The sequence below is a fragment of the Cololabis saira genome, chromosome 14, assembly GCF_033807715.1.
Source record: "Cololabis saira isolate AMF1-May2022 chromosome 14, fColSai1.1, whole genome shotgun sequence".
NCBI classification, from domain to species: domain Eukaryota; kingdom Metazoa; phylum Chordata; class Actinopteri; order Beloniformes; family Belonidae; genus Cololabis; species Cololabis saira.
In genome coordinates, this window is record NC_084600.1 from 30,454,738 (window position 1) to 30,471,063 (window position 16,326).

Below are 16,326 nucleotides of genomic sequence, written 5' to 3' on the forward strand. Positions count from 1 at the left end.
TACACTGTTTATATACACCAAGTTGTATATAAATAACATTTATGCACGATTGCTGGCTCAAGGAAGGACCGTGCATCTTCTGAAGGTGTCGTTGAACAGCTTCAGGTGCATTGCTTGGTAGATCTGAAACCATCGACAGAAAAAAATGTATTACTAATAGAGCTCCGGTGAGTGGCTCCGTTAGGTAACACTGGAGCCACCGGAGCTACTCACCGGAGCTCCGGTGTTACCCGTAGACAAATATAAATAACATAAAAAATTAACGTCACTTACCGCTGACTCGTGTGCAGTTGCCGGGTCTGTACTGTTGGTACTGATCCTTTTATGAGGGTAAATGTCGATGCAAAACCTAATTGTAATGTCCCTCGTTGTTGAAACAGCCACACGATACACCGCTTCCAAACAATGGCGGCGTTCTTGTCCCGGTGGAGTTAGTTGTGGGCGTGGTTTCAGCAGCGGAAGCCGACCTATGGAAATCGCTCCCGTCGTTGCGTAACGACGGGAGCAGAATCTGAACAGCTCGTAAAAGTCACATGACACTGGAAGGATCATCCGCTTTCCTCCTTCTCCGAGTTGGCAGGGTGTGGGGAAACCACTTTATATATGTTAAAGCGACACTACGTAACTTTTCCATCTTAATATCATATTTCCAGAGTCATTTTGATGGTACATCAACTTCCAACAGGTTTAATGACACCTCTGTCATGGTCCGAGGGGTCTGTATCACCTTCACTGGCACTATGTAACTTTGAGGAGCATGGTAGGAACCCTGCCACACTAAAAAACTACAAATCTTTACGGCTTTGACTGCTTTACGGCATACGTCACTTCCCCCTCCTTCCCGATTCGTAGTCGAGACGAAAATGGGCGGGGCGTGGAGCGCAGCTCTGCAGAAGCTGGTAACCCGTTGCTGCGTTGTGGCTGCAGCAGATCCACACAACAGACGTGGGGAAAAGATCGCTAATGGTTTAACTTTTCCCCGCTTTCCTGCTCGGAGGCAGAACCACGGAGGCCGGCCAATTATCTGAGATAACAAATTAAAAGAGTAAAAGAGTCGTCGGCTTGGTTGGATCGTGGCGGTAACGACCAAACATAACCGCACACAGACGGGCGTCGGATCAAAACACAGGTTTATTAAACCACAAACAAACACTCACAGACCGGGGTCGGATCATTCATTTTATTCCCCACTTCTCCAGCTAAACGCAGTTGTTGGCCAGCTCTCTGCGGTGCGATTAATTTTGTTGAGGAAAAAATATTAACCATTTGATTTGTAGCTGCAGAGGAAAAAAATAATCTCACGAGGAAAAAAAAAATATTACTCACGCCTCGGAGCCTCTTCAAAGCAGTCAAAAAAAAGAAAAGAGAAGTAAGAGGGATACAAAACATGTACTGTATGTTGTACTATTATACAAATTTATTGAAACACATGGCGAGTCAAACATTTACCAAAGCTGCTGCCAAACACTCCTAAACAAGGTAGCCTAAGATGTGGGTCGGCAGTAAATCCTTCTAAAGAAATAGAAATAGAAATAGAAAGCCTTTATTCATTATACTTCTACAATGAAATTAGGCAGCAGCTCCGTCAAAGTGAAAAACAAATGCAAACTGTAAACAACAAAAATGAACAAAAAAAACAAATATATATATATACACACACACACACTATAAGAAAAGAGTGAATGGGAGAATAAAAATGTACATGAATGGGTGGCGCTCCGACGAGGAGCTCCATTCTTTAAGGGTTTTCATATGGATCCAGACCGTTAATAATCATTATTTTCTCCATATACCGCTCCCTGGCTTCCTTGTCTGTTCACTTGGTGAAACAGAAAAGCGTCCCGTCTTCTCTCAACACAAATGCACGCGACGGGACAGGAGTTTTCCGGCAGTACGCGCTGGTGCTCATGGGAAACGTAGTGTTCTTTCTGGTAAAGCAATACCGCTTTTTTTTCAAAAGATGCCGCCAAACTCAGAAAAGCTGAAAGCTACGATGTACTGCTTTAAAGCAAGAAAAAACATGTTTTTCATAATAGGTCCCCTTTAATATCAGCCCGAATTATCGAGTAAACGCTTTAACGCCGATGCCAAAATAGCCAGACCAAAGCTCGTCTGGTTTCAGTTCTGGTAGGTTTTTTTTAGATGGTGATGGTGAGGCAATGCTAGTTAGCATCATATAAGCAATGAGCTATTGCAAACTAAAGTAGCTCCCTCGCTGCTTGTGAGGTAGGGAGGAAACGTTCTCGAGCAGTCGCCTAACTGTTGGAGCCAGCCCCCGGTGGTCAGTTGAGGAACTGCTACTTTTCTTACTTCCCTGTTGAAGCACTCGGTGGGGGGGGGGGGCATCAGAAACACCGCCACCGTGCTCTCCCTATGTGAGCATAAGGCACAAAGTCAGCCGTCTCCCTCCACCACAGATATCGGCTGACGCCGGGTGAAGAGTTTAAATGGGTTCAAATATGTTAATTATTAATGAGAAAATTAGCCCGCTGTGGTCCGTTTGGGGGTTTGTGTTTGTCCCTGCAGCTTCGTGATGGACTCTGTCAGACCTTGAAACTTCATGGGACGTAATTCACAGTTTATGGTATTTAAATGATGAAGAGAGGCTTCGTGCTCATCAATGAAGTACATGAATATAGCATGGTGTAAACGGATGAGTGGGAAGTGTAGGAGGGATATAAAAGTGACTCTCTGCCCTTCGTCTCCCTGTCTTCTCTAATGCTGTCCTTTTTTTCTTTGTTCTGCATTTACTTTCTTTTCTTCCTGAATAATCTGCGGTTAATGCTGAAAAAAGTTCTTCCCCTAAAAAAACTGCAGCGCCACGACGTCCCCGTGACGTCCACGTCTGCTCTTTGAGAGGCAGGATCATGAATTTAAATTAAAACATTAAAAATGTCCTGCAGCGACGTTACAAGGGATCAGAGACGCTGTAACTCCCCCCAACGTGTCGCTGCAACAATTAAGTTTATGTCGTCTGACTGGTTCATTCTTCAGAAACATGCGCCACTTACGGGTCACATACCGGTCTGGACGCAGAACTGGACGAACCCCGGTTTGTTTCGTACCTAAAGTGTAATTAACTCTGTTTTGGTGCCAAACTGTAAAAGTTTCTACTTCTAATTTAAAGTTGGACATTTTAACATGAAGGTCAAAACCTAGTGGTCAGTAGAGGAACCGTGGGTCTGGATCTGGACCCTGGTGGTCAGTAGAGGAACTGCAACCTCTCGTACCAGTGAGTAGTCTTTAAAGGGGACCTATTATGAAAAACAAGTTTTTTCTTGTTTTAACATATATAAAGTGGTCTCCCCTCACCCTGCCAACTCAGAAAAGATGATACCCCATGAAAATCTGCAAGGTCTGCTCTCCCCCGTCCAATGAATCCCCCAGTGTCATGTGGTTTCTGTGAGCCGTTTGGATTTGTGCATTTTCTTTACGTCACCAAAATGCAAACCACGCCCTCGGTCTCCTCCGCTGCTGAAACCACGCCCACAACCAGCTCTCTCCGCTGCTGGAGCGGTCCTTCCTTCAGCCAGTCGGACGCGGCGCCGCGGCGGAGCGGATCCGGGTTAAATCATCCAGGTTCCCGGGTGGTTTGGGAGCTGGGTCCTCGGGGGTCTGTCCCAGGCTGGACCAGCTTCACCCACCGGGATTTTCAGCCAAATCTGTCGGTTTGATCACCGGTAACGGGCGATGCGCCGCGGATGCGCAGCGGAGCGGATGCGCTCCGGAGCCGATCTGTGTGCCCGCCGTGGAGTTGCGGCGCCCGTCGCGCAGCATCCGCCGGGCAGATCCGGCTGAAATTCCGCTGGTCGGTCCCTGGGAGTCCCTGCTACCAGTCCAGGCCGGTTCCTGCAGTCCCGGCCGGTCGGAACCGGTCAGATTCCCCCGTTAAAGCCGCGGTGATGCGCGCTGCTCCAGCAGCGCTGCTCCTGGGCGCCCGGCGTGGCTCCGGGGCCAGCGTTCAGCATCCGCCGGGTAGATCCGGCTTAAATAGTGCATAAATGTTATTTATATATAACTCATATTTAATTTTTTTAACAATAAAGTTGCCATTTGTGAAAATTCAGTGTTGTGATAATTTACAGGCTCGGGCTGCTCTGGCGGAGTGAGGTTTATGCTCCTCCCCTGCTACACGTCATTCAGGGAGCCAATCAGCACAGAGCCTCATTATCATCCCCCCCCCTTCCCTAAAAATGAGGCGCAGAAAAAGGGGTTAGAAGCGGTAAAACTAGTGACAGGGCCCACAGGCTGGATTTATGATTTATGTAGAAAAAACAAGCTTTAGATTGTTTTTAAGACATTCAAGGCCTGTTTAAAATATACATTAAATGCCATAATAGTTCACCTTTAATGATGGTGTTTGGGTTCCCAGACGACAAAAAGTTCAGATTGAGCTCATGGATCTTATGGGGCGAGTTAGGATACCAGCAGCCCCGCCCATTCAGACCACTTGTATCTGCCCGGGTCGGTACAGCCATTACGACGATGACTTCCTGTGTCGTGGTTATGACCCGATGTGGCGGGGGATTAGGTTGCATCATCAGCAGGCGGAGCCGTAAACAAGCAAACCGGTCCACCGTAGGTTTTATTCCCGGTCACGACTTAAAGCAGCACAATGTAACTTTCAGCTTTTGTTGAGTTTGGCGGCTCCTTTGGACAAAAGAGGTAGTGCTTTACCAGAAAGAACACTACATTTCCCATGAGCAGCAGCGCGTACTGCCGGAAAGATCCTGTCCCCGTTGCTGCATTTGTTTTGATGAGAGAAAACGGGACGGACTTTCAAAGCTACTTTTCTGTTTTCAGCGGTCGTTTGCAGGATGGATAGCTAATCACTAAGTTCAACTTGGTTTTATTAGTGAAGTCCTTTTTCCTGTCACGTTTTTTAGAGGGACTTCGTCATAAATTAGTAGTCCAACATACTTACTGACAAAATAAAAAAATACTTTATAACCTGTGAATAACTGAATGCCCATTCCTTATATTTTGCAGATCAGCCCTGCACAATTTATAGTTCTCAGGAAAAATACTAGAACCCAAGACAAATCCCCTGTATGTGAAAACATTCTAATTTTGATTCTTATTGAACATAGAACTCTACATTTACATTTGTATCATAACAATTCTGTCTCTCTTGTCGGACATCCCTCCTCGTCTTTCATCTCACGCCAGCGAGTGAACGCCGGGTCAATGTTTATTCTTGTCCGGGCATTTAGCTTGTTACTCTCCCGCTTTCCTTTTTTTTCCACCTCCTCCGATAAAACTTTTATTTTCTTCGTTTTTTCGCTGCTTCGGCCATGATACCAGCTTCTGCGGAGCCCTGCGCTCCACGCCCCGCCCATTTTCGTCTCGACTGCGAATTGGGAAGGAGGGGGAAGTGACGTATGCTGTAAAGCAGTCAAAGCCATAAAAATTTGTCGTTTTTTAGTGTGGAAGGGTTCCTACCATGCTCCTCAAAGTTACATAGTGCCAGTGAAGGCGATACAGACCCCTCAGACCATGACAGAGGTTCATTAAACCTGTTGGAAGTTGATGTCTTTGATGATCATCTTTGGGTGTTGGTTCTGTAAAAAGAGTCAACCGGTGCTCGGTTGACAAATGAGGATGAATGGACAGATTGAAATGAAGGCAAAGTATCATAAGTTATTAAAAACAGCTACCGTTGTAACCAGCTGAGGTGGGCGTGTTCCAGACGTGCTCTGGGTTCATTTTCAGGTTAACTTCAACCCAGTCTGCCGTTCATAAAACTCTTTACCTTCAAAAGGTCGTGCCACATCTGAAGTGTTTTGATGAATGTTTCAGTTGATGTTCAGGATAATGTGACCCGGTCCGGCAGTTCAGGTGTACACAAACTCTCCAATCCATAAAAAAAAAAAAAGACTCTTTTATTGAGGAACGCAACAAATGGGGGTGAAACCGCATAAACGCTCTTGTTTCTGTGTGAAATGAATCTTATCTGGGTGATAATTGGCCTTATTACAGGAGCTCATGTGAATAATTACAATTTTTAATTGCTTTTGGGTTAAAAAGTTCACCGACCAAAGACGAAGTTATCTCCCCGTGATTTATTGCTCCGCCCCCTGCAACCTTATCTTCGTAATAACTGAGCCTTTAACGCGGCCGGTCCTCTATCTGGGGTGGGTCGGGGAATGATTGCAGAGCCTGAGATCAAGGTACTCGTCACTTCAAACTGACCAAACGGGTCCGGCCGGGTCGGTGGGGGGGGTGCGGGGGGCTGCCGTGTGTATTGATCCTGAGGATTCTCCTGAGCAGTAATAGTTTGTCCTCCCAGGGTGCACCTGGGGGCCTGGGACGGAGAAGTAAAGAGGCACTTGATAAATAAAACACCTAGGTCAACAAATCCATTTCACCCATTAACCTGGCCCCTGTGTGTGTGTGTGTGTGTGTGTGTGTGTGTGTGTGTGTGTGTGTGTGTGGACGTGAGCAAACCTGTAACTCGGTAAACACAAAGACCGTGGTCATTCTGAGGTCAGTACGTTTGAACTGAGCTCATTTTGGATGAATGAAGCGTCAGGTTTTGTCCTTTGTCTGAGCCGGAGACGACCGTCCTTTTATTTTTCTCCCTTTTCTTTTACTCTCCTGAAATATCAGAGGATCTCGTGGAAAAAGCGGTGCCGAAGCAGCTCGCGGAGCACCGTCCACGGGTGGAGCGCTCCAGTTAACTTCATTTACTGAGGGTCATTCTTGGCTCTGCACACAAGCACATGGTGACCAAAAAAGTACCCACACCCCCCGCACTCACCCCCCCACCCCAAAACCAAATCCAGAGAAGGTCAGAGGTGGGGGTCGGGGGTCAGCGAGGAGTGGCCTCGGAGCCAGAGACGCCCCCCAGGTTTACACAAGTGTAAAAAGAGTCCATTCAGGCCGCTGCATGGGCAGAGCTTCACAAAGGTCCACTGTGTGGGCCGGAGCACACCCCCACCCGTCCTCGGAGCGGCATGTCCTGCAGGATATGTACAGAAGCAGACCCCCCCCCGGTCAGCAGGGCTGCATTTCAACCTGAAATATTTCTCTTCGCTGTGGAGCTGTTAGCAGGACAGTCCGGACCGGTTCGGTTCAGGTCCCTGAGGGACGACAATAAAATAAAATGAAATAAAGAACCTGCAGGTGATGTCACGGAGGGCTTGTCCAGTTCTTCTTATGCAGTCTAAAGTTTAAACACATTCTCTGGTTTGTTTGTGTCGTCTTACTAAAATGCTGTGAACTAACGACGATAGATGTCTGATCATCTCCTTGCTACGCAGAAATAAAACACGGCGTGTCCTTATCTAACCAATGGTTTTATTTCAAAGTGCAGCGATGATCTGTTGTGTTTTTTTAAATAATTTAGCCCTCATCTTCCTCTTCCTCGCTAAAACGGTGGATTATTGCCAGATTAAGGAAGTGCCTTTTTCTTTATCCCTGCGTAAGCCGGCGCCGCACGCCGCTCCGAGGTAATGAATCACTCTGTGATCCGAGCCCGGACGGATCTGAAAACTCCCGGGGCACTACTGGTTTAAATCTTATTGGTTTGAATTTTGTTGATTTAAATTTTATTGATTTGAATTTTAAAATGAATGAAAGTTCATTTAACAGCACCACTGTTTTCATACTTAACGGTCAGAAAGTGTGTGACGATTTATGACACCAAAAACCTTTGTATGTTATTGTTTTCTTATTAGCTTCTGTGTTAGAAACTGGATTTAATTATATTCAGTTGCCAACAGTTGAAGCGGCTCAAAAGGGTGGTCAGAGTTATCTGAGACCAGAACATGGAGCTCTGTTTAGGTCCATGTTCTTAGTACAGGGAAAAGTTGCTTCAGAAGCGCTGATGTGTGACATCACGGAGGGTTTGTCCAGTTCTTCTTATACAGTCTGTGTTCTACACTCAAAATCGCTACAAACGTGCTGGTGGGTCTGGCGAGGTTTTTGTGACCCTTACTGTCTAGTACAGGGGTCGGCAACCCAAAATGTTGAAAGAGCCATATTGGACCAAAAACACAAAAAAAACAAATATGTCTGGAGCCGCAAAAAATTAAATGTCTTGTATCAGCCTTAGAATGAAGGCAACACATGCTGCATGTATCTATATTAGTTAGAACTGGGGGAAGATTTTTTTTTTCATTATGCACTTCTAGAAAAAAGTCGAAATGTCGAGAAAAAAGTCGAAATGTTGAGGAAATAGTCAAAATTTCATGAAAAAAGTCAAAATGTCGAGAAAAAAAGTCGAAATGTCGAGAAAAAAAGTCGAAATGTCGAGAAAAAAGTCGAAATGTCGAGAAAAAAGTCAAAATTTCAAGTAAAAAGTTGAAATGTTGAGAAAAAAGTCTAAATGTCGAGCAAAAAGTTGATATTTCGAGAAAAAAGTCGAAATGTTAAGATTAATGTTGAAGTACAATCTTGGGAAAAAAGTCAAAATTTCGAGAAAAAAGTTGAAATGTTGAGAAAAAAGTCAAAGAGAAGAAAAGAGAAAAAAGGAAAATAAGAAAAAAAAGAAATAAAAAGAGAAAAAAAAAAGAAAAAAAAGGAAAAAAAGGTCAAACATCTTTGAAAAAGCTCCAGGAGCCACTAGGGCGGCGCTAAAGAGCCGCATGCGGCTCTGGAGCCGCGGGTTGCCGACCCCTGGTCTAGTAAGTCTTCTTTTCCCTTCTTTACACAGGTTCCGGTACCAGACGTCCTCAGACTTGACCGTGTTATTTGACAATAAGGACTTTTGATCTGAGCGTACTTTTGAAGTTTTGAAGTTAAATCAGACAGATGTTCTGGTTGCTGTCGTTGTAATGACTCCACCGTCATTTCTCTTTCCTCAATCAGGGAGAAAATTGTAAGTTTATTTTTGGTCCTCGTCCATGAGCCATCTCTTGGTTTTCCCTGCTGAAATGCTGTCAGCCCCCCCAAGTGATAGAAGTGGCTGAGTGACGCGTTGCAGACGCCAAGTGACCCCGGTCTCCCCGGCAGGGCTGGCCCTGACCCGACTTTTATCAGCCTCCGTCAGCGAGTGTTGACGTGAGCCGGAGGTGCGAAGGTGACTAAACTCATCAGCCGGGATGACGAGGTCCTCCAACCTCTTCCCACCTCCCCGGCCAGCCGGCATGATCTCTCCTAAACGCTTCTTCATGCACCAGACTTGGAGGGATGTACGATGCACGTAAACCACAGAAAAATAGACAAATACAACCTTGGACAAGCAAAATCACCACTTTTTCTTTGTGCTGTTTTATATCCAACAGTAATAAAGCCAGAAAGGTGCGGTACTAATTACATAAAAGGGGCGGTACTAAGTACATCTTCATGTCTTTCAGGGGATCTGACAGAAGAAGTTGCAGCCAGGTGCTGCCAATCATCAGTCATTGATGAACTGATCGTCAGCAGATGTGCAGATGAGAGCAGACAGTTTGCCAGTTTCCTGGTCAGAAGCGTTTAGGGCTTCATTAACACAATGCTAAGAGGAAAAAGCATAAGCAGCCCTCCTAGAGAAGCAACACGCATCAATCTGGGAAAGGTTGAGAACAGATCTAAGCGATTTAAAAATGGGAATACTTAGTATTGCCCACATTATTTTTATTCTTTATGGCTTCACTTCTGCTAAATAAATGACGGCACGAGGACTCAACAATGAGCCTGGATTTCTGGAGGAAGCACCGAACCAGTGAATAACAAGAAACTGGATCACAAACACATCACAGCCAGATTCTCTCCTTCCATCTCAACACCGGAAAATTTGTATTTGTGAATTTATAAGAAAAGAGCTCGGAAGGAGCCATTCAAGGTGACTTAAGGAAAGAATTAAGATAGAGGGAAATAAAACCTAAAAGTTTGCATTAAGGCTGAAACATCAGTCAAGTTTATATCCAGAAAAGCTTGATTGTGTGCTTTAAGTAGAAAAGTCTTATCGGGGCAAACAGCAGTGAGGTGCACCGCCCTCTTTTTGTCAACCGAGAAAAGAAACTAGCAAATGAAAGTGGTCGGGAGCCAGAAATGCGCAGCGAAATCACGACACCGCGCTCAGGCGTTGATTCCTGCGAGGTTGGAGAAGACGTCTAAGTCCAGGACGAATCCCAGAAATGCGGGTTCTGAAGAAGAACTTATTTTAGCTCCTGTGAACATTGACGTTGGTTCTGCATCTCGTCCTCGTTCTCGAACAGGAAGAACCTCAGGTCCTCCAAAAACGGGCAGACCTGGAACTAGACTGGGACACGCTGCTTCAGCTCATGCTATCGTTACCTTGAATTTATTCTGGTCCAATCTGTTCAGATGTCCTGGTTTCAGCTGTTTCTAGTAAAACAAGTGTTGGCACAATTGAACCGAGGACCAACGGAGCTCGGCGGTCCGCGGGCCTTCCCCTCGCAGCCACTGGCCGGTCGAGCGACCTGCAGGTCGACTGAGGTCGTTTCCATGGGTTGCCGCTGGTTGGGGCCCCAGATTGTTTCATCATTTGCCAGTTAGCTTGGTCTGCGTTCACAAGGGTTGTTTTTACTCCGAACATGGCGCTCTGCCACCGGTGCTGGCAGAGCGCCATGTTTTCATGACAACCGGCACTTATCTCTGATTTTGAGATGAAATCAGAAATAAGTGCAGAGTCAACAGCAGCTCCGCGGCAGCACTGGTTTGGATCTGGTGACCGGGAGCCAAAGAGGGTCGTTTCAGGACCATTCCTGAGCCGGGATCCCGTCGACGATCGTACGACGCCGCTGGTGGCGGGCTGAGCGACCACGGGTCCTCTGCCAGCACTCGTTTCCCATTCTGGTTCCGGGTTCCATTGGTTGAAGATTTCGTTATGAAGTAAATTAATATTTATGAGGATCAAAAGGTAAGCATGACCTAAATCGGCCGAACAAAAATGGCTAACTGTGATTGATGTAAAGTGGGCGTGTTTGTTTCACCCGAACCTTCAAAAAAGGTACTCCTCAGAAAACCCGGACATTACAGAGGGTTTGTTTGGGTCTCCTGGATCAATAATGCCTGAAGGGACGTGATCCACTCATCAATTCTAGGCGTCAACGATGGCGACGATCACCCAGATGTGGCTTCATGAAGAAATTTACGCAATAAAAAAATAAAGTGAACCCGTAAACCCAAATGACTCAGGTGAAGGTCACAAGGTCTGGAAAGTCTTTCTGAACCTTCCTCTTCACAATAATCTCAAAAATCCCTTTTACACAAGACAAAAATAATGTATTTATGATGTTTCCATGAATAGGAGACGTTTCATTTATTATCGATCGCTCACGTGACTTTTATTCTCTGATTCTTTCAGATGAACCTTTTAGCTACTGAGACATTAAGGTGTTTATTTATACCCACATTAGTCTATGTGGAGAGTGTGTGTGTGTGTGTGTGTGGGGGGGGGGGCTATGAAGTAAAACACAGTAAAATTGTAGCTCTACAAAAGGTAGAAAACCATTAGGTAGCATTAACTGTATTTGGCCTTCAATCAATTTTTGGCAGGTGAAAATGCCTATTTTGTGTTGTAATGGTCCTTTAAAAGGATTAAAAGCAATCCTGTGAGCTCTAGTGTTTATATTATGAAGCTCAAGAATGAGATCAAATCATATTTAGGTAGAAACCACCTTTAATTAACTGTATTTGGTCTTCAATCAATTTTTGGCATGGTAAAAATACCCATTTTCAGGGGAGAAATCATATTCTGGCAGGCAATCACTTTTTGGCACAACACCGGACTCCGAGCACCTGAGTAGGGTGGTGTGTGCGCGAGCAGGCCGCCGGAGAGGGCAGAGCAGCCGCCTGACATGAGACGGAGACTACAGCCCCCTAGGTGTCTCACTCCGGCAGCGTTTGCGCGTCCCTGCCGCGCGTCTGGCTGACGGAGCGGCTGCGTGACGTCAGCGCAGTGTTGATTTGCTGAGGCGAGAGAAGAAAGGAGTTAGTGCGTGTTGAGAGAGCGGGTACTGCGAACTGCCTTACTATGGTGTAGCCCTCAATCCCCGTTCACTATCCGGACTCAAAACGTGCAACTTAGGTGAGTACCAGCCCGGCGTTGAGGACAGAAATAAACGGGAGAGAAAGAAAAAGAGACGCAGCTGCGGGTTTCCTGGCGACAAGTGCCAGATCCGCGTCTCCGCACGCGTTTTCTCGTCTTGTGTGTAATTTCATTCACCATATGGATGTTTTTTTTCGTGCATTTGCAACGTTTGCTGCCGGCGGCTCCTGCATGTCCTCGTCCAACCTCTGTGAAGTTGCGCAGAAAAAAACCCACTTTGGCACGCGAGTTGGACAACGCGCTCCGGACTTGTGGATGCACGACTGTTTACCTGATTGCGCTGCAAGGTGTTGAAGTTTGCGTGAAGGCACGGCGGCCCGAGCTGGAGATGTGAGGTTGACGTATAGCCCCCCCACACCCCCCTTTGGTCTGGCTGTTTAGTATTCCGGAGCGGGCAGGATAGGACGTGAGGTCTGGCCGCCTCACCTGGAGCCAGACGCCGTCACTCCGGGCTCGTTTTCACGGGGATTGTGCGCGTGCTTGTCCTCTCCAGACGCACCGGCTGTGGCTCATTTGGCCGTGATGACATCACGGTGAGGACCGGTGTCCCCGGTCCTCACCCAGAACCAGAACCCGAACCCTGTCACCGACCTGTCCTGTTTGACCACGTTTGTGAATTTTCTTGTGAATTTATTTATTTAAAACAGGGATAATGCACAAAAAAAACATTAATCTTGTAAAACAAGAAGAGATGCTTTGATTGACATATGTGTGCTGTGTCCCCCGTAACGGACTCGCAGGTGGGGGAAAGCGAGATGCGAAGGCAAAATTGATTTGTTATCGAGTCTGTCTGATCTCTGTCTTCCACCTTTCACTCCTTTTTTTTGTGTCTGTCTCCCGGCTGCGCGGATACCTGCTGGTGCGTGGATGCGCGCCGCCGCCGGAGTACTTAACCCTGCCATAAGCGGAGTCCCCCGACTTTTCTGCTGCCACATCTGCGAGAGTCCGGGGTATTGAACGCGTCTGTGCGTGTTGTGGCTCCTGCAGGCGCGCGATGGCAGACGGCTCGTGATCGGATTGATTGAGCTGAACCTTTTCAGTCAGGTCTGCTGCAAAACGGCGCATCACCATCCTCCGGGGAGGATGATTGTTTTGCGTGATGCACAACCTTGTGTTTAACTCGTCTGCTGCGGCTTGGCCAACATTAACGCTGTCTAGACGCCCCCCCCCCTTCTCGATTTTCTTGTATTAATAGCAGCTCTATTAGAGTCAACTTTGCGGCGCGGATGACCCGCAGCGCGCAACAAGCATTGATCATTGACGGGGCCGTAAATCGGAGCTATTGGCAAACATGTAATAAAGATAATGCGCGCTTGTCGGCCGATCTCAGTCAGAGGGAAACCTGTGGTTTCATCACCGCCCGCCCGCTGCATTGATCGTGGAAAAGACAAACCTTAACCTCCAGCGCCCCTTAAAACCGGCGGCACGGTCGTTTTCTGAGATTTCTCTGCACAAACAAAGGCTGCAAGCATCATTTGCCTTCCTCCTTTTCTGGTTTGGACTTGTTATCAGCTTCTGGCATGCCAGTAGATTAATATTTTAAGTGCACCAGGGAGTATATAACAATTAAAGCAAGTGTGGAACCAGGAAAAATTTTACTGGCACTGGTATGGCATCATTTAAACATTAATCTCAAAAGCTCTCCGTTTTGCACAATAAGAAAATAAAACTATTGCTATTGCACGGATTACAGGTTTTGATGACATGAATTCAAAGAGAAGATTTAGTCAAGATTTAGTCAACCAGAGACGTTTTTTTCAGAAGTGTTTGCTGTGTTGCATCTTCACAACCCTGACCTGGTCACATGCACATTTATGTGTGCATGGTCCTGTGACCTCACATGTGGCAGCTTCAGTTTGAGCCCAGATTTATTCAAGTGGACCCCATAGTTGCTGAGATTTCCTCAGAACCGGGTCTGGAAGGAAGAGGCAGGAAACTGTGTATTTATTGTGTTGAATTTGGTCCAACTTCTCTTTTTATTCTGCATTTGCTTTGAAAACAATTATGAAATGTAGAAGTGAGTCATTTGTCATTGAATTAGTAAAAAAGAAAAAAAAACGGCATCATTAATGAGTTCAGGCAGAATGTGGGTCATCGGAGTCGCTGTTAGTCGCTCATTCGGTCTTTCATGTTTTTGCTGTTTATTTAATTGAAGTTAAAGAAATAAAAAAAGGGAGGCAGTATATTTTCATGTGAGGCTGAGCGGCCGCGTTTGCAGGGGTGAGAATGTTAATTCAATCTGAGCCCATCCTCGTTATTCAGTGAGGGTCAAATGTGCTTTTAGAAACGAGGTGGAGCAACATGTTGGCCTGTTAACTTGAATAATGAAATTAGCAGCCTTCACAGAGACGCTCATTCATTTCAGATCCCCGGCGTCGGTGACGGGGAGCAGAGCGAGGCGTTCAGAGCGGCCGTGTTGTGGTGCCTGCGTCTCATCCTGCTTTCTTTTCCACCCTTTTCTGGCCACTGCTCTCTGCTCCCGTCTGTGATGAGAATACTGAGTAAGATGCTGTTTAATTTCAGAAAGGCTGCTCACGCTCTTTGTGGAGCGAGCGGCACTGAAAGCCCCACTCTTGTTTAACTGGTGCACGGCCCCATCAGATAAGCAAATGAAGACATCTTTTTAACATAACATATGTCGGACTGATTGGTATGCAGGATGAGCTCGTCGGACGGCCAACAATTTGTCTCCCTTCAGGAGATACAGTCAATACTCTCTCTGCTGGTTTTCAAGAACAATGCCACAACACGGTTTGAAATTTGACTCCCGTGGCATCGCAGTTGCAGTTTATTTGATAAATTATGATGTAGTTTGAATTTTTTAGCATGTATTTGCATACCCTTTGAATTATAATGTGTTTTTCTTTTTTCTGTTTCATGAGAATTTGTCATTTCATGTTTTTTCTCCCGCGCAGGCTTCCTCTTGTTTACAAAGACGGCTGAAATCACTGCTGAGCCTCATGAGTCGGCCTCGCGGATCGCATCGACATCATGGATTTAAGTAAAATGGGTATGATCCAGCTCCAGAACCCCAACCATCCCTCCGCACTGCTGCACAAGGCCAACCAGATGCGTCTGGCCGGGACTCTGTGCGATGTGGTCATCATGGTGGACAGCCAGGAGTTTCATGCTCACCGAACCGTGCTCGCCTGCACCAGCAAAATGTTTGAGATCCTCTTCCACCGCAGCAGCCAGCATTATACCCTGGACTTTCTCTCACCAAAGACTTTTCAGCAGATTTTGGAGTACGCTTACACTGCCACGCTCCAGGCCAAGGTGGAGGACTTGGATGACCTCCTGTATGCAGCGGAGATCCTGGAGATTGAGTACTTGGAGGAGCAGTGCCTCAAGATCCTGGAAACCATCCAGTCCTCGGACGAGAACGACGTAGAGGCCAATGCTAACGACGGAAGCACGGAGGAGGATGAGGAGCGTAAAGGCCAAAACGGAGCCAAGAACTCCAAGAAGCATTCCCTGGGGAGTCCCAGTCTGTCAGGTAACCAGCTGGTCTCCAACATGGCGGGCATGGTTGACCAGAGTCCCTCAGTTTCCACCTCCTTCAGCATGTCCAACATGAGTCCCACCAAAGCCGCCGTGGACAGTCTGATGAGCATCGGCCAGTCTCTGCTCCAGCAAGGTTATGGCGGCGAGCATCACGCCCACCTCAACTCCCACCACCTGCTACCTGAGATCAAGACTGAGATGATGCAGGTGGACATGAGCGGCAACGGCCACGAGAGCCCCCAGAACATGGAGTCTGGCGGCTCCAGCAACGGAGAGCGAAGCGGGGAGGACAGAAACCGAGACGGTCCGGGAACACCGACCAGGAGCAGCGTGATCACCAGCGCTCGAGAACTCCACTACGTCCGCGATGACGCCATGGGTGACCAGCAAGCTGACATCAGCCAGATGGGGCTGGAAGCCATGGCCGGGATGACGGAGAAACATTTGGCCTCTCTATACTCCCTACCTATGAATCACAAAACAGAGGGCATGATGTCCATGCCGGTGTCCATGGCCTCCGGAATCCCCATGTCCCCAGCCCTGGCTATGTCTATGGACTTCAGTGCCTACGGGGGACTGCTGCCCCAGAGTTTCATCCAGAGGGAGTTCTTCAGCAAGCTCGGGGAGCTGGCGGTGGGCATGAAACCGGACGGCAGGAACCAGCACGAGCGCTGCAACGTCTGCAGCGCAGAGCTTCCGGACAACGAAGCTGTGGAGCAGCACAGGTAAGACGAGTTTCTTCTGCTCTCTGATAACGTTGTCCCTGAGATGTTCACGAAAAACTTTCAGTAGTTTGGTGTCACAGTTTCCACCACTTAGATTAA

At 47.0% G+C, this 16,326-nt stretch overlaps 1 protein-coding gene across 1 annotated transcript in view; it reads left to right on the top strand.

Annotated features, from left to right (window-relative positions):
* The first annotated feature begins 11,897 nt into the window (after positions 1–11,897).
* The window catches only part of zbtb16a (zinc finger and BTB domain containing 16a), a 167,657-nt gene continuing 163,228 nt past the window's right edge, over positions 11,898–16,326 (top strand). The window contains exons 1-2 of the mRNA XM_061740364.1: positions 11,898–11,977; positions 14,914–16,227. Coding sequence (XP_061596348.1) covers positions 14,990–16,227 — 1,238 coding nt within the window. The 5' untranslated portion in view covers positions 11,898–11,977; positions 14,914–14,989. The remainder of the gene's footprint in view (positions 11,978–14,913; positions 16,228–16,326) is intronic.